Source organism: Polypterus senegalus, chromosome 4 (assembly GCF_016835505.1).
Source record: "Polypterus senegalus isolate Bchr_013 chromosome 4, ASM1683550v1, whole genome shotgun sequence".
Classification (NCBI taxonomy): Eukaryota; Metazoa; Chordata; class Cladistia; order Polypteriformes; family Polypteridae; genus Polypterus; species Polypterus senegalus.
In genome coordinates, this window is record NC_053157.1 from 122,863,138 (window position 1) to 122,886,083 (window position 22,946).

The 22,946-nt window shown below is 38.3% G+C and overlaps 1 protein-coding gene across 3 annotated transcripts in view; it reads right to left on the reverse strand.

Moving 5' to 3' along the window:
• adad1 (adenosine deaminase domain containing 1 (testis-specific)) overlaps positions 1 to 22,946 on the reverse strand; it is a 137,126-nt gene that overhangs the window by 92,298 nt on the left and 21,882 nt on the right. For all 3 annotated transcript variants that reach the window (XM_039751235.1, XM_039751234.1, XM_039751236.1), the window contains exon 3: positions 8,960 to 9,118. In XM_039751235.1, the coding sequence (XP_039607169.1) occupies positions 8,960 to 9,118 (159 nt within the window). The remainder of the gene's footprint in view (positions 1 to 8,959; positions 9,119 to 22,946) is intronic.

Here is a 22,946-nt window from a genome sequence, read left to right on the forward strand (position 1 = left end):
GAACTTGCATTAGGGTGAGACATTGACATGCCGTTAATACGACTGCTTTGGTGGCACAGCATTAAGAACTACTGACTGGTAATCAAAAGGGTCGCCAGTTCATCCTGGACATACTATTATAGAATAAAAACATAAATTTGAGTCTGTAACAGCCGGTGTAAATTTATGGTATTTGAAAAGGTTTATCTTTTTTTTTTTTTTTTTATATAGTTTTATTCTTCCAGTGACGTTCAAACTCACCCCGATCCGACACTGCTGTTTTCTCATAAAGACATGCTATAACAGAGGTGAACACAGAGGATGATGATGAGGGTTCTGCATTGAAGAAAGAAAACAGAAGCCCTCCTTGCAAGAAACGTCCACTCTCACCTAAGAACACCACAGCTGCACCAGGCATAAAGGTGAAAAATGGCACAATTTGGATGCAGCAACAGGTCGGGCGTCATCCTGCCAGTCAATGTGCCACACGCATGTCCTTAACAGAAAAGGCAGTGCTTACAAAGCTCACCAAGGTGTCGTGCAAAGTCCTGTGTTTGATAAAATTTTATGACGGTCTTTATATGAATAACATTTACATATTACTTATATAGATCACACGTTATTTACCTTGATTTATTTACTTATCTTCCTTCAGCATAAAGTCACAAGTAGACTGCAGGGCTTCCTGTGTTTGATCGACAAGTGTATGCTCACAAAGTACAGAGACAGCAGCTTCCACCTGCAGCTATACACTCTTCAGTATGCGAGCAACTGCCCATGCTAGTGTTTAGATCTGAGCGGTGTACATGCGCGCCAAAGCCCCATGACTACATTCTCATACCATTGTTTGCGTACTGATGTTTCAGCATGCACTTTTCGTGGCATTACACATGTACTTTGTGAGCATACCCATGTCGATCAAACACAGGAAGCTCATGCAGTCTAGTTGTGACTTTATGCTGTAGGAAGTAAATAAATATAGGTAAATAACAGAACTGGCTTTTTTTATAAGTAACATATACATGGTTTTCATATAAAGACCATCACAAAACATAATCACAAACAATACTTTGCACGATACCTTGGCGAGCTCTGCAAGCCGTGCTGTTTCATGTGTGTGAAGGACAGGTGTGGGGCAGACTGACTGGAAGAATGATGCCCAACCTGTTGCTGCATCCAAACGGTGCCATTTTTTGCCTTTATGCCTGGTGCATCTGCGTTGTTCTTATATGTGAGTGGACATTTCTTGCGGGGTGGGCTTCTGTTCTCTTTCTCCGATGTAGAACCCTCATCCAAGTTCACCTCTGCTATAGCATGTCTTTATTTCAAAACAACAGTGTCAGATCGGGGCGAACATGAACATGACCGAGAGAATAAAACTGAATAAAAACAAACAAAACACGTTAATGTTTACAAGTACCATAAATTTACACTGGCTGTTACAGACACAAGTCAAATGTATGTTTTTTTTTCCTGTAATAGTAAGAATAAGAACAGCTCACTACTCAAAATGAGGGGTCCAGGTTCAAACCGGGGACGTTTTGATTACGAGTCAGCATTTCCTACCGCTGCACCACCAAAGATAACACTCATAATAACACTAGAATTACCAGAGCCTACGAAAAACCTTGTAGATCCATCCCATCTTAAAATGCTTCACACCTCTCCGTCACGTCTTTTGTCTTTTAAATTTGTGGCTAAGCAGCAAACAGCAAGCAGCCTACTATCACATCCCCCACCGGCGCACATTTTTCTCAGCTCGTCTGTTATACCTGCGTGTCAGTTGCTTGGAGTTGTATAGAGTGAGAAGTCAAGCAAAATCACATTTATAAATACTATATCATTATTTGGAACACTTGCATATCATGTGTGTTCCGTGTCTACATAGATCTATGTACACACATTGTTAAAAAAAGAAACATTTTTCATGTTTTAGTCATAATTGACAAAATGTAGACATAACGTTTATAATGTGTGAAGCCTGAAGTCCAAATATCAAAGAAACTGTTTCACAAAAGGTACAAATATAACAGAACAAAATGCGCTTTTATTCAAAAATATAACTGCAGAAAAACAACCCACATTAGAGTGTGATATTGACACGCATTTGCTAAGAGCGCTGTGGTGGCACAACGGTATCACAGTTCTTGACTGGTAGTCTGAACTTCACGGGTTCAATTCCATAAGAGTCCATTTTGAAAAGTGAGCTGCAAGTATTCTTACTATTTGAAAATAAAGACATACATTTTATTCCAGTCTGTAACAGCCAGTGTAATTTATGATACTTGTAAAGGTTAGCTTTTTTTTTTATTCTGTTTTTCTCTCAGCCGCGTTCACGATCCCAACTCAAACTGCCCCCTCCCTCCCCACATTTCACACTGCTGTTTTTACAGACGCGCTATAACAGAGGCAAACTCAAATCATGATGACTGTTGTACATCGAATCAAGAATGCACTTTTGCCATCGCTGTACTTTGTATATGAACATGGGAAGCTCTGCACTTTACGCTGTAGGAAGTAAATAAATAGTATCTATATAGTAATAACAGCAATTTTATTATTATATAGCAGCTTCCCTGTCTGCCTATCATATAGTGCCTTTCCTTCCTATCTATATATCTATCCCCTTAGCCGTTTTTTTATATATCTATTATACAGTGCCCTATGGGGTGCCAAACAGGCAATTACAATGAATTTCGGAATATATAAAGTTGTCGTCAGAATATATAAAGTCACTCCCGAATATGTAAAGTCAAAGCTTGATTATATAAAGTTAGCGTCAGAATATATAAAGTCATTCCCGAATATATAAATTTCAAGTCGGATTATATTGATATTGATTGAAATGACTCAGGCACATTTTTAGTAAACTCAATGAGTTCCTACTACAACGTAATGAACTAAGTTAACAAAAACATCTTCAGAAAAATATTTAAAAAAAACCCCACTGCTCAGTTAATTCATTCAAAATGATGTATGTGCCCGGCGTTTTTGAACACTATATTTATTTATTCTTTTTGTATGGGCACATTTTTGGACGATCCTCACAAGCCCGATCGACTCTGAGTGGCTTCTGTCGAAGTTTACCTTTCACTAGTACGAGTGAAATGACAAGCATGTAAATTTTATATATTCGGGAATGATTTTATACATTCCAATGCTGACTTTATATATTCCAATGCTGATTTTATATAATCAGGCTTTGGCGTTTTTATATATATATATATATATATATATATATATATATATATATATATATATATATATATATATATATATATATATATATATATATATATATATATATATATATATATATATATAAAAATAAATAAATAAAATCGGGAATGATTTTATATATTCTGACTCTGACTTTATATAATCAGGTTTTGACTTTATATATTTGGGAGTGACTTTATATAATCCAACGCTGACTTTATATATTCAGTAATGACTTGATATATTCTGACGCCGACTTTATATACCGTATTTACTCCTGTACCACGCGCACATTTTTTCCCGAAAATGAGCATTAGAAAATCAGGTGCGCGTCATACACGAGGAAATGGTGCGCGTCATACACGAGGAATACGGTAGAGTTTGGTGCTGTCATTCAGCATGGATAGCAGCAAGCGTTTACGCTCCTTCACGGCGGGAGAGAAACTAAAAGTGATTTTGGAAGCAGAGAAGATAGGAAATCGGGCAGCAGGTCGCATGTATGATGTTCCAGAGTCTTGTGTTCGAGATTGGCGAAAGAAGAAAGAAAAACTTTCGTCTTGCAACATAAACAGACGGGCATTTCGCGGAAAACGTGCCAAGTTCCCAGAAGTTGAAGTTGCACTCACTGATTACATTCAAGGCAGGCGTCAGCTTGGATATGCAGTGTCCACGGAAATGATTCAGGTGAAAGCTCGTGATATAGCGAAAGAACGTGGAATACCAATCACTCAGTTCAAAGCAAGCCGCGGATGGGTAACGCGCTTCATGAGAAGGAATGGCTTATCAATAAGACGCCGCACGAGCATTTCGCAGCGTCTACCAGACGCATATGAAGAAAAGCTACTAGCTTTCCAAAAGTACGTTATTCAGTTGAGGCAGCAGAAAATGTATTTAATGGGGCAAATCGGTAATGCTGATCAAACACCAGTTTATTTTGAGAACCCTTCAAACACTACTGTTAATGCAGTCGGAGACAAGAGTGTCCCGGTACGCACGGGAGGCAGAGAGAAGCAGCGGTGTACCGTGATGTTGACAATTCTTGCAGATGGAAAGAAACTACCTCCGTACGTAATATTTAAAAGGAAGACCTTGCCGAAAAATGAGAAGTTTCCTCCTGGGATCATTGTCAGAGCTCAACAAAAGGGTTGGATGGATAATGATCTCGTAATCGATTGGCTGAAATGTGTGTGGCAACGTCGCCCGGGCAGTCTCCTGAAAATGCCAAACATGTTAGTCATGGACAGCTTTCGTGGCCATTTAACTAAAGGTGTTAAAGAAAAACTGAAAGATGGGAAAACAGATCAAGTGGTAATTCCTGGAGGCATGACTTCGCTCCTCCAACCTCTAGATGTCTGCATTAATCGACCGTTTAAGGCTCATGTATCTAGAATGTACACCGATTGGGCTGCAACAGCGGTACACGAAACAACGCCAACTGGCAAAATGACAGCCCCAACATTGGCGCAGATGTGTGGCTGGATCATCGCTGCTTGGAAGCTTATTCCAGAGGAATTGATTGTAAAAAGCTTCAAAAAGTGCAGCATATCCAACAGCATCGATGGAAGCGAAGACGACACCTTATGGGTAAGCGAAGACGACACCGTATGGGACATCAGTAGCGGTGGCGAATCCAGCAGCGAATCGGAAGATGATGATTAAACTGGATTCTGGTGAGCACAATAATTTTCCACTTGCCGTTACAGTCCTTTACCGATTGTCTCTATACGGTTCTTTCTTTTCTCATTTCACAGGGCTATTTGTGATTCCCACCTGTCGCAGCATGGTGTGACAAACACTGAACGTTCTGCAGTAGGGATACTGCTTACAGTTAGTACAATATACTGTATCATGTGCAGAAAGAATTAAATGAGACATAATTATTCTCCATTACAGTTATTTACGTCTGTGTCTTACTTCAACCTCGCTCGCTTCCTATACAATCACAATGCGTGTCATACACAGGGCAAAAGATTTTTTCCCAATTTTCTTTGTAAAAATTAGCGTGCGCGTCTTACACGAGGGCGTGGTACAGGAGTAAATATGGTATTCAGGAATGACTTTATATACTCCGAAAATCATTGTAATTGCCTGTTTGACACCCCATAGGGCACTGTATAATAGGTATATAAAAAAAACAGCTAAGGGGGTAGATATATAGATAGATAGGAAGGAAAGGCACTACATTGATCCCTCGCCATATCGCGCTTCGACTTTCGCGGCTTCACTCCATCACGGATTTTTCGCTGGTTTGTGGATTTCTGCGGACAATGGGTCTTTTAATTTATGGTACATGCTTCCTCAGTTTGTTTGCCCAGTTGATTTCATACAAGGGACGCTACTGGTGGATGGCTGAGAAGCTACCCAATCAGAGCACGTATTACGTATTAAATAAAACTCCTCAATGATATACGATATGCTTCCCTCGCGGTGCTTCGCAAACTTAAAAGCTCTAACAGCATGTATTGATTTTTGATTGTTTGTTTCTATGCCTCTCTCACTCTCTCTGACATTCTCTGCTCCTGACGGAGGGGGTGTGAGCAGAGGAGCTGTTTTCACAGAGGCTGTTTGCTTAGAAGATACGGACACTCCTCTAAAAAATGCTGAAAGACTACCTTCACATTGATCCCTTCCTTGCGGCTGCTTTATCGTGGTGCTTCCACTTAAAAGCCCAACAGCCCTACTGATTTTTGAATGTTTACTTATCTATCTCTCTTCGACATTCTCTGCTCCTGACGCAAATTTCTTTGAAGAGGAAAATAGGTTTGCATTCTTTTAATTGTGAGAAAGAACTGCCATCTCTGTCTTGTCATGGAGCACAGTTTAAACTTTTGACTAAAGGGTGTTATTTCATGTCTAGAGGGCTCCAATAATGTTAAAAAATGTATTTAGATGGTCGTAAACATGTTTTCTATGCTCTGTGAAAATTATGATTTATAAATAAAGAATTTTGCTTCGTGGAAATTCATTTATCGCGGTAGAGTCTGGAACGGATTAACCGCGATAAACGAGGGTTTACTGTATATGATAATACAACTATTGTTATTACTATATAAATAGACAGGGAGTTCAGGCAGGCAGGCAGAGCGACGAAGGTTTAAATAAAAAAAAAAAAAAAAAGGAACTGAACTCGGGTTTCTGCTGTGTTCTGAGAGAGGAAATCTTACCAGTATGCCACAGAAACTGTTGTGTTGTTCTTGAACCTTTTGTGAAAGTGTTTATTTGATCTTTGGCCTTCAGGCTTCACACATTTTATAGTTTATGCCTACATTTTGTAACATTTAATACTAAAATAACAATGTGTTTACATAGATTACTGTAGAAACGGAACACACATGAAATGAGTGTGTTCCAAATAACGATCTATTATTTCCATTCTAAAACTCCACTTCACTTCCAGATAATCAATCAAGGCATGAGCTGGGAGAAGTTCGTGCACGTTCCAAGTTGGTGGGGGGATGGAGTAGCCGGCTGCCTGCAGCTTGTGTTTAAAAGCACATTTAGATGACAAAAGATGCCGGCAGAGAAGTGAGAATGGTTTTAAGAAGCGATTTAAGGTGGGATTGGATCTATGATTTTTTTCGTAGGCTCTGGTAATTCTAGTGTTAAAGGCGTGTCAATTTTGCAGTCTAACGCAAGTTCTTTTTCTATAGTTATATTCTTGAATAAAAGCACACTTGTTTTGTTATACATGTGCATTTTGTGAAAGTGTTTATTTGATATTTGGACTTCAGGCTTCACACATTATACATTTCATGTCTACATTTTGTCAATTATTACTAAAACATGAAAAACATTTCTGTTTTAACAACATGTTTACATAGATTGTTGTAGACACGGAACACACATGAAATGCATGCATTCCAAATAAAGATATATTATTTACCCTATACAACTCTAGGCAACTCATGCGCAGGTAATCAGACTTGAGCTGAGAGAACTCTCTGCCCTTTCTGCATTGGTGAGGGGATGGGATAGCAGGCTGCTTTGCTGCTTGTGTTGATCAACACATTTACAACACAAAAGATGCTGACGGAGAGGTGCGAATGGATTTAGGGTGGGCCGGGATTATGACTTTTTTTGTAGGCTTTGGTACTTCTAGTGTTAACCTGAGTAACACAACGGCAGCGAGGATACTTAGGACTTAGAGCCAACTTCACAATGTGTGCAGCAATATGCAAGGATGGTGCTTTGCCACACAAACCAGTCACTGCCTCATACAACTCGGAGCTCCTCATTTTATTTCACGATGACCTCCACAGGACACTGGTACCACAGGATTAGAGAAAGCAGGCAAGCACAAATGTGTTATTACAGGTATTTGTTGTGGTATGGGATTATGTGGTATTCCACCACTCCACTGCAGTCACAGAGTGGTTTGCAGCACATCCAAGGATGTCATTGTTTCTGCCACCATACTCCCCCTTCCTTAACCCCATTGAGGAATTCTTTTCTGCATGGAGGTGGAAGGTTTATGATCACCGGCCACACGATAAGATGTCATTACTTGATGCAATGAAGGCTGGATGCCAAGATATTTCTCCAGAGCAATGCTAAGAATGGATCAGGCATGTAAAGAGATACTACCTTAGATGTATTGCCAGAGAGGATATCAGCTGTAAAGTTGATGAGAACTTGTGGCCCAGTCCAGAGGAGAGGATGGATTAGCATTACAGTGTGGTATTGTTACAGTTGCACACCAACTGTAAATATGTATATATTTGCACAGTGTATTTTGCTTCTATGGTATTTTGTGTTGGGTATATATTTTTTTTACTGTATGATTATGAATGCATTTTCTGTACTACTATAATGGTAGACCACAGACAGGAATAAAAGTCCATTGACATATACTGCTAAGTGGTCTGTTCATTCCTGGACATTTTATACAGTACAAAATTGTTCTGTTTTGTAATACAATCCTTGCGACAAATAATGTCAGTTACTTTACAGACGATACTTTCATGACAATCCATATTACATTTTAAATAAAGCTGTCTGTTGTTCGTGTTTTGTAGGCATTTTATTTTGTGTATGATGTAGTGTTCTTCCAGAAGGACAAAGTGCTACTGTTTTGGTGCCGTAGTGCATTTTGGCAGAAGGCTTAACGGTTTGGTCAGGCTGTGTGTTGGTACTGCAGACCATATGAAGAGTTTTGAGAATGCAACTTCAGTATTGCAGAATATGTCTTAGCAATTGAATTTCTTATTCTTACACCAGCAGCCAAACAATGAGATACAAAGGAGGCTGGCAGATGACTAGCCAACTCAGGACTCAATTCTGGCTTTTAACGAAACCTGTTACTTAATGGTAATGTAAATGGTGTCTTTCCAACACAACACATCATTTCTAAACTGTAGATTTTCTTTTTCTGAGAGAACTACCAAAAGGATTTGTGGATCTCAGAAGATTAATAGTTTTCAACCCTTCACTTCTTTTATTTATTTATTTATTTTTTTAACAGACTGGTACAACTGGGCCCAAAGTAATCTTTTGGCTCTCCTTCCATTCCATCCCATTTCTGTTTGTCTGGTAGTTAAGGAAGAAAGAAACATTTCAGGTTTCTGAATATTAAAAGACAGCAATTAAAACAAATGCAAAAGACACATGTTCCTTTAATTATAGCAACTGGTTACAAATGGATGAAATGAAAACCAGCAGCCGCTAACATCCGACAAAGATTACATTTTGATTGGATTTTTACAATATTCATTGAGCTTGTCAATTTCTAAAACAACTTTTTTTAAATTATAGTTGCACTTACCTGGAGTTGTGGTTTCTTTAAATTCAAGCACAAACTTTTGAACCTGGGACAACTGATACAAAGCTGAAACAGCATGGATTGTGCCATCTCTACATTTTTCAAGAAACTCGTCAGAAATAAGTTCTGGTTGTGAAAATGGATTCTGGCCAAATTTATCAGCTGCAGGAAAAACAAAAAATATTAAAATCTACATGCTGAGGGGTTTATACTTTTTTTAAACTATCAATTCCAAAATGCAGCTATTCATGTTACATTAATTGTGGGCCTGATATTTAAGCATTTTTAATGTATTTATTATGATGGGTAAAAAAAGCATGCAAACAACATGGCACAGTGGCTAAGCTACTGAATTGAAGACACAATTCACATTACAAACTTGGTATGTAACCATGAGCAAGTCACCTGCTAATATTAGAACATTAGAAATATGCATGTAACAGTAATGCAGATTTCATGCTACTTTCTATTAAATGTAAGTTAAATAAATAATTTGTTAAGTTTACAAATTTTGCCAGCTATGAGAAGTGACAAGAAGTAAAAAAACAACAGCTATCAAATGGTTAATTTCCAGTATACCTAATATAGCTGCTTGTAACTCGAGCAGAACACAGAAGGAGAGGGGAGTGGTTCTAGTCCATTCCAAAAGACAGATGATGAAAAAGGTAAAGAAACACATACGGTTTTAACAACTACATTTAAGAAGTGATGCATCTCCGCTAAATATTTTCAAAAAAAAGAAGGGTAATTAGTATCCAATAATATTCTGTAGTAGATGACAAATTAATGATGTTCAGGAGTATTTTGTCTGTACGATCTCTTATGAACTTTAGAATTTGCCATTCTATTATAGTATTACATTTTAACATCTTAAGGATAATTTATACTTTCTGTATTTGTGATGCCACACTCATGCAGACAATTCAAACAATGTTGGGTACGTCTACAAATGCATGTCTTTATAAACAGGAAAAAATAAACAAACAAAACCATAAAGATGGTCTGTTAATTTACTATGCTATTAATAAAGAATTCACTGACATGCACTTTTCCAAACATATTTTTTCCCTCTATTTTCCCCTAAACAGTAATGCAAATAACAAAAAGAGTAACCTGACAAGAGGGTATAAGAGTTTAGGGTTATCCTTAAACTATTCACTGCTTCAGTATTCAGAAAGACTCTTAAACTCAACCATAAGCTTATCAACAATGTAGCAGTATTGAGACAAACTGATCAATCACCTGAGTAAGTCTCAAGGGAATTATTTAGAATTTCACAGAAATTAAAGAATAGTGCAGACAAAACAGATTTTGCACAAAAATGTTTGTGCCCGCAAAAATACGTTTTATAGTATATATTCTATCTTCCGCCCAAAACATGGTTTCTCCTAAACACAAAATGCTGCAATTTTAAGTGACTTATCATGAAATCTGTTTCTGGCCATTCAAGTTTACATTTTTAGGAAAGATAAAACACAGTCAATCAATTTTCTTCTTAATACCTTTTGAGAGGAGCACCATTATTTCCTTAAACATCTTCAAAGTGGGGAAGTATTTATACAAAGACAATTTCACAAACTAACTGTAGTAATTTACAGAATCAGATGATCAGTATGATTAGTCTCCAAGTACAGGTCTGTCATTCTATGAAATGTCAAAAAAATCTTGAAAACACTCTTATTTATAGGTCTCATATTTGATAAGAACTGATCATGAATCTCAAAAGAAACAAAGTCAATAGCAATTAAATAACATCCTGAAATGGTGTCAATCCCAGGAGAATGGTGCTGACATTAACATTTAGGCCTTTCATTGCCAATATAGAGTTTGTATGTTCCTGGGCAGTAGGTAGTTGCAAGGCTCTCACTAAATCTATAATACTGTATTTTGTCAGAGTATCTTAGGCACAAGCACCTAATTGTTTGTGATGTGAATGTTGTGAGAACTGGCACATCTCTCTAATCATTAGCAAAAGAGGGACATATATTATATGATAGATAAGGCAATGTTAACATAAAAGAAGTCTACACAAATGAAGGGAAATTCTGGTGCAGCACACAGCTATGCAAACATTTTCACTGGTACTACTTAATCTCAAAATTCAGGAATCCATTGTGAATGGGTTCTCATTTTATTGCTTTCAGTTAGCTGAAACTATCATCAAATCTTTCAAAACAATCATTTTGGCCTTAAATCACTATTAAATTTCTAAAGTAATTTTGGTTTCTTTTAGTGCATTTTAGATTCTGGTACAGAATAAACTGTTTTATTGCTATAGTATTCTTTGTCATTATTTTCTTTTACTGTAGTGCATAATATACTCCAAATATCATTTTTGACGGCAGGGGGTGTTTCTGGGTGTTCCTCCTCCATATAACTGCAAATAAGGCATTTTATTGACGTGACGGAATCGTTTGACAAATTTTCACTTCATGTAACAGATTTTCAACTTGATTCAAGTCTTTAGCTGAGCCTTTCAAGTGTATGAACCTTCTTTTTTCTAATGCATTCTTATTATAGTTTCCTTTGGATCACTGTCCTGCTGGAAAATATTCTTTGGCCTAACTGATGATTTTCTCGTTAACTGAAATAGGTTTTACTTGGGGATTTGCCTGAATTTAGCTCCATCCATATTGCCCTTGTTAGCAACATATTTCAAATTTCTGCTTCTAAGAAGAATTCTCAGAGCATAATGCTGCCATCAACTTACTTAACAGAATGAATATAATTTCCTGGATGTTGGCTGGTATTTGGTTTGCACCATTCTTTGCTTTGAGGCCAAAAAGCTCAGCTTTAGTTTCCTACAAAATGGTATCAGGTTATGTCACAAGGATTTTATCAAACACTAGATGTAACTGAAAGTCGGCCTTTCTCAGAAGCGGCTTCCTTCTATCAAGTCTTCCAAATAGGTCAAATTTGTGATATGCCGAGGATATTGTTAATGACCGGAGAGTTCATTACATTTTAGTCAAAGTACACTTGCAACTATTTTGTAACTGGCCTGTTGGTCACTCATCTGAAAACTGTCCTTGTTTCCTGGCCACTCAGTGTGGTAAGATGAACTGATATTGATAGTGTCTTCATTATGCCATGTTTTTCCTATTTTGTTACAATTGTAATAGACATCATTGTACTCCTATTAAGGTTTACATTTTTGCCAATTTTATTTTTGTATAATCTTCTCTAACTTTTATCCCTTTTAAAAACTTCACCTTGAAGTTTGATGAGCAGCTCTTTAGTCTTAGTCCTAGTCAGCACAACTGAACTGATCTACTATTGAGCTTGCTCACTTCTCTCTCTTTCCATGAAAGTCTGGATGGATGAGAACTACCTATCTTTAAACACCGATAAAACAGAGATGTTAATTGTTGGAGGGAATGACGCTGATCACAACAATATTTTTGTCATCATTTAGATCAGTTGGAATCACCATTAATTTTACTGAATCAGCTCGCAATCTAGGAGTTATGTTTAACTCTAGCATGTCATGGCTTTTTCTAAATAAGCAGGATTCTGAGAAATTAATTCATGCATTTATTTTCTACTAAGAATGACTACTGCAATGCTGTGTTCACTGGATGTTCAAACTGTTCTTTATACAGCCTCCAGTTAATCCAAACTGCTACTGCAAGAATTATTACAGGAACAAGAAAATACAAACACATCACTCAAGTTCTTAAATCATTACACTGGCTCCAGTTAAGTTTAGGGCAGATTTCAAAATCATCCTTTTAACATATAAAGCATTAAATGGCCAAGGTCCGGCTTCCTTGTCTGAACTTATCATGACTTACAAACCAGAGCGCACATTAAGAACTAAGATGCCGCACACTGAAACATAGCAGAGGAAAAGTCAGCAGTACCACAAATAATCCACTTACACGTACGTAGCTGTTCGACAGTAATTCGTTCAGCATTGTGAAGCTGGTTAATTTGGCAAGTTCATGTTAGTAAATAGCATTGGAATAAAAGTTAGAGCCATGGTATTTTTTCAGATAGATTGTCTGCTAAAAGCATTTGTCATTTGCCACCATTACTATACGCAAGTGCACTGACCTAAAATAATGTTTCAGTATATATGCTAGCTAAGTATGATAAAATAGTATGTTAAATACACTTGCTAATTTTAGCTTAGATGGGGGCTGAATTTTTATCCTTTGACAGATATTTATACCAATGCTGTCAATTTGTAACTCTTAACTGTTTCCTCATGGATCAGGAAAAAAAAATACTTATCAGTGGTTGTCAAAACTAGGCAGTAATAACATCCTATATAAACATAAATTAGCTTTATAAAATATTTTTTGGTATTTTCTCAGATTATTAAATTGTAAATAAATCCTATTCAGTAAGCAATCAGGCTGACTCACTATGATGTTTTCTTTATAACAAAGTTGATCCAAAATGAAAAAGAGATTGATGCATAGCAATATGCAGCTAGCTGTCTGCATGCAGTAGGCGTTTGTGAAAAGAAACACAACTTCCGCTGGCATTTAGATTGCCAAATGCATAGACCATACAGCTCAGAAAAATCCTGATTTAAACATTAAAAAGAATATGCACATCTTAAGTATAGTGGTTCTAGGTTCTTCCCACATCCTCCCTTAAATTGATGCAAACAGCCTGATGACTGCCAAGTGCCCTGGTCTCACTAGAAGCAGCATCCTGGAAGATCTGAAATGAATGCTGCCTGTGTTCTTCATATGTAAAAGTTTTCTTCCACTTCACCTCGCCTCCTATATTTGAAATAATTACAAAGCATGAGAAATGTTCTCAGTGAACCCATCAGTGTATTGCACAGAACATTTTGCAAAGAATTTCTGATAGATTAAAGCACATATACCGGGGTAGCTTACTGATTAAGATATATTGTACATATATATTTTACAAAACTGAAAAATTGCAGAAAAACATTAAGTATTTAAAATTAACAAGCAGATTTTTACACATGTTGTCAGCCCTTAAGTGCTTTGGTGGACCTACAGGCAAGGCTATGCCACAAGTGGTGATTTAGCCTGGAGCGGCCATTGTGGCCCCAGGCGAATGACATCTGGGGTAAGGCGGGAGACTGGCTTAGGCAGGATGTCAATGATTCTAAGCATGTCATGAAACAAGGGGCTTGTGACCTGCTAGTAAAAGCCCTGCCAGATAATCTTGCCCAGCCAGTCTGCCAACAGGGTTATAAAAACATGGACAACCTGGTAGAGACTCTTGATAGACACCATGCAGCTCACCAATCAACCCTCTCATCCACAATTAGCCCAACCACTGCAACCAAACCAAAAGAAGAGCACAGCCTAATTTCCATGCGCAGAGGCAGGCCAAACAATACCCAACAGTCCGCAGATCATGGAGCCAATAGATTGCAGCTGGGTGAAGGGAGGAAGGTACTATGCAGTTTAGGGATGCTGCAAATAATCAATTTAAATCAACTACAAAAAAAAAAAAAAAAGTAGTATTGTATTTCCTCAATCGACTAAATCATTCCTCCTGAACGCCTCCATGCACCGCCATGTTGTGTGCTGGCATGCTGCGTGGCTCAGTACTGTTTAGGTAAACTACTATAAGTCATGGCAGCAGCTGCACCACACTCAGAGGAAGGTGGTTTCTCCAAACTTGGGGCAAAGCCAAAATCCTTCTATGCATGGGAGTATTTCACCCAAAAATCTGTGAAAATGGTTGACTGTTTATTATGTAAAAAACTGATGGTGTTCCATGACACCTGGAAAGGAACACACACTGGACGTATAACACAGGACAAGACAACAATACCGTAAGTATCCTACTAACACTTGCTTAGTCATGCTAGTTAACTTGAGAGATTCACACAAGTAGTGATTAGCATTGGGAGGAAAGATACAGCTGCAGTATTTCTACAGATAAAACAGATAAGCGGTCTCTTAAACATATTTGCCACCATTATCACTTGTGAGTGCAATGAAGTAATGTTGCAGTACAATAATGCACTTGCTAGGTATACTTTGAGCAGAGTTACATTCTTCACTCTTTTCCAGATATTTACGCAAGGGATGGCAACTCTAAACTCGTGGATCCAAAACAAAACCGCGTACTGGCAAAATTGTGTAGCAACAACATCCTATACAAACAAGGACAGCATATCTTTTATAATTATTTTCAATATTGGCTCAGGCTGACTTGGAAAGATAGTTTATATTGCTAAATGCACACACCATACAGCTCAGCAAAATTTTTAATGTTAAAAAGGTGTGAAAATAAGCACTTTCCACGTTCTCTTGAATGTTGATGTGGACAAGCTGATGACTGATAAAGGTCAATGTGTGAGTTATAATGAATGTCGGTTATGAAATGTTTTACAGTGTTAAGGTTGTCTTTCACTTCTTTACTTCCCTTCCAAGCCTTTTTTAGCATAAGAACTGTTCCAAGTGAACTCATAATCCTCTTGCACACGATTATTGATGGATTGTTAATGCGCTTGTTAAAAACTTACAAGATACCCTAGGTAGGTATCCAACTAGGTTGCCTTTGAAAAAGGGAAAAATTGCTGACAAAAACCAAGAATTTAAAATGAACATTTATATTTCATATGTGACAAACTGTCATAAAGAAAAAATCAGATGTCGAGAATAGCTCTGAAAATAACCAATAAAAAACACTTTGCTTGGAAATGATTGGCCAAAATAATAACCAATTGTTTAAATATGATGATGGCAATAATAAGCAAGGAGAATAACAATAAGAAAAAATTCAACTTTGCAGTCATTGCATATCCAGAGCATAGTACAAAAATATACCAAAACTGTCAATGCAAAAATCGTTACTGAAAAGTCTAACATACAATTATGTAATGCTCTGTGGCTACAAATGTATAGAATATTAACTTTTACCTTAAACTTCTCTTCAACAGATATAAGTTGCCCATATCCTGCAATATCACTTCAGTTGGTAGTATTTATACTTTACAAACATTATTATGCTGCTTTATAACAAACATGCCCACCAGTATGTTTTAATTTAAGATGGGTTTTTAAAAAAAATACATGTGTAGTGAGTCTTAGAGTGGATTTACGTACACAAATCATTGTGATTATTTATTTAAATTACATTCAAGCTAGGAAAGAAAATACATTTATCTTTGAAACATCATGTGAAGGTCTGAATATACCTTTCACAAATGTATCGCTGCTCTCAGTAAAAAATGGAACTGCTTGGGTTCCTCCTAAGGAACAACACTTGCACACCACATGTTGAAGCAGCTGGGACAAACAGTGTGCTCAACATGCTAATTAAAGACAAAAGACCTCTGGCAATGGTGGAGGATGAACGATTCTGGGCTATGATTAAAACTTTCCAACCTGGCTATGTTCTCCCCAAATGCACCTGCTTCACTAGCATGATGGAAAAGAAATACGAGGATAAATTCCACAAAGTCAAACTCTGCCTCAGTTCTTCCAACAGCAGTGTTAGTCTAACAAGAGATGCATGGACAAGTATATCACTACAGACACACAACAAAATGATGGCTCTGGTTCATAGTAATGCTGCTAATGTGGTGGCAGGGCTTAGGGTTTTGGAAAACAGGCATAGGTTTTATTCAATAAGCTGTGCTGGCTACTCTTTACAAATTATAGTGAATCAAGCCTTGAAGAATCCCCAGATCACAAACAAAACAATTGTAATTGCTAGTTGTAACTTGGTAGAGCATTTCATGCAGAGTGAACGCGCCAGCTCCAAGCTCAAGACCAAGCAAAATCAATTGGGCACCACTGAACACAAACTAATTCAACATGTTAGTGTTAGATGGAACAGCACATATAACATGATCAATTGCTTGGTGGAGCAGATGTGGCTAATTACAGCAGCTCTTTCAGACCCAGAAGTGACACAGAAAGGGACACACTTCCTAGAACTTAAAGGTGAAAAGTGGAACCTACTTGAGGAACTAGAGCAAACTAACAAACTGTTCCAACTGCTCAAGTCTACACAGAATGGAAAATTGACACTACTCCTGTGCAGGCATTCCAGATGAAGGTTTCATAAGAAATTACCATAAGATGGGAGCTGGAAATGAGCTATAGAGGTGATGCTGCAAACATAAATGTAAGTGCTGCAGCCCTTGATCCCAGATTTCTATAACTCAAATTTCTGTTTCCAGAAGAAAGATTAGGAGTGCTGTTGAAACTGCAAACCCTTGCACTGGAAGCAAATAAGGGAATGAGGGAGGAGGAGAAGCAGCAACAGTCCACCAATGAGATCAAAAACTCAGATCATGCTAAGGAGGAGAAGATGCAAGTGTCTTTACTGGAATCAACACTAGTGTCTGACTCAGAACCACGTGACAGTAAGAATGACAGTGCAGAAGACGCACAAGAAAGCACAGTCAGCCGAATGGTGAGAAAGGGGATTCTAACTTATTTTGGAAAGAATCCTCTTCCCAAAAGGGAAAATCCATTGCAGTGGCAGAAAGAAAATAAGGCAAGGTTTCCCACATTGGCTATTCTGGCAAAATCATATTTGTGTGTAGCTGCCATATCTGCTGCTTCCGAATGCCTGTTTTCAGCTGTAAGAAATATAATCACAATGAAGAGAGCCAGCCATGTGGACATGTTAATGTTCCTCCACTGTAAATCTGAGGTCTGAAAGGACCTAAAAGCCTAATTTTATGGTCTTGTTTTTCAAGTTGGACTGCTGACATGAAGTTATGTTAAGTCCATTATAAATCAAAAATATTTTTGTCCTAAATATTTTATTGTTAATAATGTTTTCTTGTTTTCTTCTTGCTATTTTGTGTTTTTTTCATTTCCTTATTCTTTCAAATTCCATGTATAAAATTATTCAATAAATATTCACATACAGCATTCATCTACCTATTTGAATTATTTGGACAAAATTAGTCATTAGATTAATTGATTAATTTATACAACAGTCCACCAATTTATCTTTTACAACAAAATTGTTTATGGCATCCCCGGGTGCAGTTACTAACCCCTTGTCTTTTCATTGTGCAGGAGTGGATTGGTGATTTGGGAGTAAAGTAACAACACTAAGATTCCTGCAGCAACTTTTCTATTGTTGTTTGCTGCCATGTTTTGCTGCAAAAATGGCTCAAAGAGAAGGATGGCATTTAGTCCCACAGACTTTCAGTTGGCAAATTTGTGAGTTGGTGCATGGCCACCTCCTAGGCAGCCATTCGGGAGCCAACAAAACCCTACAGTGCATCAAGCTTCATTTCTATTGGCCGGGAGCCAATGAGGAAGTACGTTGCTTCAGCACTTTGTGTCTAGAGTGTCAGTTTTGTCAGATTCCTAGGAAGGGACGTGCTCTGCTGATTCCTATTCCCTTGGTTGACATCCCTTTGAATGTATAGGGGTAGACATTGGAGGACTCCTGGATTACTCATCACAAGGACATAAGTATACCTTGGGCCTCATAGATTACGCTACCCATTATCCAGTAACTATCCCACTGAGGGCAGCTACCTCCAAAATTATTACACTGGAATTAGTGGGAGTCTTTGTGTGGGTCGGCATCCACAAAATAGTCTTAACATACCAGGGAAGGCCTTTTCTCTCAGGGATGTCACCAAATTGCTCAAGATCAAACACTTAAAGACAGCCGTATATCATCCTCAAACTGACAGTCTTGTGAAGAGATTCAATCAAACTCTCAAACAGATGCTTTGCAAGGTGGTCAGCAAGGACGGGAGGAACTGGGATCAGTTACTCCCACATCATACGTTTTGCTTATCAGGACGTTCCTCAGGCAACTACAGGGTTTCCCCCTTTTGAATTATGGACATCCTTAAAAATAAGGACGGGAGGAAGAGGCCCTCCTGTCTTCTAATACTTCAGAATACATTGCCCAATTTCATGACAGATTTGTACAAATCGGGCCTATCCTAAAGTAGAACATGGAAAAGCACAAGCAGTCCAGGCCCACTGTTATAATCGTAACACATCTGTCTGAGGATTCCAACTATGAGACTGTGTCACAGACCTAGTGTCCACCTGTAATTCTAAACTGTTGGCCCATTGGCTCGGCCCATACAAAGTTAAGGTTCAAAAGGGCCTCATAAACTATTTAGTTAAACAGCTCAATCGTCAGCCAAACTGATCCTTACTCTGGTCAGCCCCACACCCTATTCGCTCATAACTTGAACCTTAACTTCAGGCCCAGTTTAACACCCAGTCAAAAGGAAGAGCTGGAATCAGTAATCCTGTTAGTTTCGGAGGTGGTTAGCAAAAAACCAGGGCTGGCTGCATTGACGGCACATGACATTATTACTGAACCCTGTGTAATCGTCAGGGAATGCCCCTATCGACTCCTGGAAGCAATAAAGACTGATGTGGAGCTTAAGATCCACGTCATTAGATACGGGGGTATTCCCAGACGGTCTTAAGACTGCTGTAGTTAAACCCCTACTTAAGAAACATAATCTTGACCCCTCGGCTCTTGAAAATTTCAGACCCATCTCTAACCTGCCTTTCTTAAGTAAAGTTCTGGAGAAGGCAGTCATTATGCAGTTAAATGACCACCTAAATAAACATGCTATTCTTGATTAATTTCAGTTGGGTTTTAGAACAAATCACAGCACAGAAACTGCACTCGTTAAAGTAGTAAATGATTTGCGAGTGAATGCAGACAGAGGCCATTTATCTGTTCTCATCCTCTTAGATCGGAGTGCCGCATTTGACACCATTGATCATAATATTCTTAGAAATCGCCTTAGTCAATGGGTGGGCCTCTCTGGCAGTGTCTTAAATTGGTTTGAATCCTACCTGACAGGGAGAAAATTCTTTGTTAGTTGTGGTAATTACAACTCAAAGACACATGATATCCAATATGGTGTTCCACAAGGCTCAATCTACAAGCTTCCATTAGGTCAGGATATCTCAGGGCACAACGTGAGCTACCACAGCTATGCTGATGACACACAGCTGTACTTATGAATAGCACCTGATGACCCCGATTCTCTTGATTCACTAGCACAATGTCGGACGTATCTCAGAATGGATGAATAGTAATTGAAGCAATAATGGATACAATGAGGCTATTAGAAATAAACTGGATACATTAGAATTAAAAGTCAAGACGGAGGTAAAAAGCTTAGCAGTAATTGTTGACTGTAATCTGAATTTTAAATCGCATATTAATCAGATCACTAGGACAGCATTTTTTCACTTAAGAAACATAGCTAAAGTTATACCTCTTATATCACTGAAAGATGCTGAGAAATTAGTTCATGCGTTTGTTTTCAATCGACTAGATTACTATAATGCACTCCTCTCAGGACTACCCAAAAAAAGACATAAATCGTTTGCAACTAGTGCAGAATGCAGCTGCTAGAATCCTAACTAGAAAAAGAAAATCCGAGCACATCTCTCCAGTTTTGATGTCACTACACTGGTTACCTGTGTCATTCAGGATTGACTTCTGAACATTCTGATTCTGCTTATGGTTTATAAAGCCTTAAATAATCTCGCCCCATCTTATATATCGGAATAGACACCTTATATTCCAAATCGTAACCGTAGATCCTCAAATGAATATCTCCTTAGAATTCCAAGAACAAAACTTAAAAGAAGTGGGGAGGCGGCCTTCTGCTGCTATGCACCTAAAATCTGGAATAGCCTGCCAATAGGAATTTGCCAGGCTAATACAGTAGAGCACTTTAAAAAACTGCTGAAAACATATTACTTTAACATGGCCTTTTTATAACTTCACTTTAACTTAATCCTGATACTCTGTATGTTCAGTTGATCATAATAACTATTCATGGTGGCTCTAACATCCGTACTAACCCCTACTCTCTTTTCTGTTTCATGATGCTCCAACAATGATGGATGGATTAAAAGGCAGAAGTCTACGCGACCATCATCATCAAGTCCTTCCGTTAGACCCCTAAATCCAAAGAGGACCGTTTCATTTATGTTAGGTAGAATGCCCAGAGGGGACTGTGCGGTCTAATGGTCTGGAATCCCTACAGATTTTATTTTTTTCTCCAGCCGTCTGGAGTTTTTTTGTTTTTTCTGTCCACCCTGGCCATTGGACCTTACTCTTATTCTATGTTAATTAATGTTGACTTATTTTATTTTCTTACTGTGTCTTTTATTTTTCTATTCTTCATTATGTAAAGCGTTTTAAGCTACTTTTTGTATGAAAATGTGCTATATAAATAAATGTTGTTCTTGTTAAGATTAAAGCTAATGTTGGATTTAGGTGTGATTGAGGAAAGTCATAGTACCTGGTCCAGGCCTATTATTTCAATCCCTAAACCTGATGGGAGTTGGAAATCCTGCAACAACTTCAGCCAACTTAATCAAGTCTCCCAGTTTGATGCTTACTCTATGTCCTTTGTGGATGACCTCCCTGAGTGGTTGACGAACCCTGACGTGACTAAAAGGTATTGACAAGTTCCTTTAATGGACTCCATGAAGGTCACGACCGCATTTAGCACCCCTAGAGGACACTGGCAATACTGTGTTCTTCCATTTGGGTTCCTTGGTTCTCCAGCCACCTTCCAACGTCTGGTGGATAAAGTGCTACGTCCTCACAACTCCTACAGTACTGCATAGTTGGATGACGCCGTCATCTACTCCAACACAGCTAAGAAATACCTGGAGCAGGAATGGGCTGTGCTCCATACTCTCGGTGAGGCCCGTCTCTGAATGAACCCTAAGAAGTGTTTCTTTAGAATAAACAAAGCCAAATATTTGGGCAACCTGGTTGGCAGGGGTAAAGTAAGGCCATAGTGTTTCAAAGTAAATGAAATCTCAAGTTGGTCTCATCCGAAAAACAAGAAACAGATCCAAACCTTTTTCAGATTAGGGGGAATACTACTGCAAGTTTTTGCCCTACTTTTCTGAGAGACTGGTGCCCTTGAATAATCAAACAAAGAAGCGGGCCTAAAGCAGGCCCAGACGTTGGCACCAGTATTTATTGCTCCCGATTTCTCTTTACCTTTCATTTTCCCAACAGACGCTTTGGACACAGGACTAAGTATCGAGCTGAGTCAAAGCGTTGATGGTGTTGAACACCCTGTCATGTTCCTGAGGCGGAAACTGCTGGACAGGGAAACCAAGTATGAGGCAGTGGAACAAGAGGCTTTGGCAATTAAAAGAGGTGTTCAGCTGCAGTCAGGAGAGTTTTAGGCCTTGGCCATATCCGAGCACTTCAGATCCTGAGGTCTATAAATTGATGCCCCCTTCTGAAGCCATTCCCCTATTTCGCTGGTGAACTGATGTCTATATTACATGCTCCTCATGACAATTTCAATTCCCTTTAGTTCCTGCACTCAAATGTTTATTCAACATTGATTAAACTTCTAAACTATCGAGGTCTCTCAGTTCTGCATCCAAAGCAGTTGTTTTGGTGTCATATATTAGAAACAAACTGAACAAAAAAATCTTAACATTTTGTATTTTATAGTATACGTTTTATACCTGCATTTGCCATGTCTCATCCACAAGACCACATTTTAATATGTTAGTTATATGCTGCACTCAACAGAATAGTGACTCTGTGATTAAGAATCTACACTGGTAATGTAGATTGACCCAATATAAAAATGGGAAATGCTAAGGAAAAATAAGAAGAGTAAATTATATGCTGCACTCAGCAACGATTAACACTACTGTACATATTCTTATAGACTCTGAATCAAATAAATCATATAATTTGTGTAAACAGACAAAATATGCAATACTACGCGCCTTACGTTTAGGACCTCTTTACAGTACTGTCTGTGGTCCTCTCTGTGTTATATTATCCATCCAGCCATTATCCAACTCACTATATCCCAACTACAGGGTCACGAGGGTCTGCTGGAGCCAATCCCAGCCAACACAGGGCGCAAGGCAGGAAACAAACTCCGGCCAGGGCGCCAGCCCACCGCAGGGGTTATATTATTATTACTGTATTATTACTGATGTACAAAATTTTAATAATTATAACAATGCATTAATTGTGGCAGAGTTTATGTTCCAGAAGAATGACGCACTCTCCCTCAGAA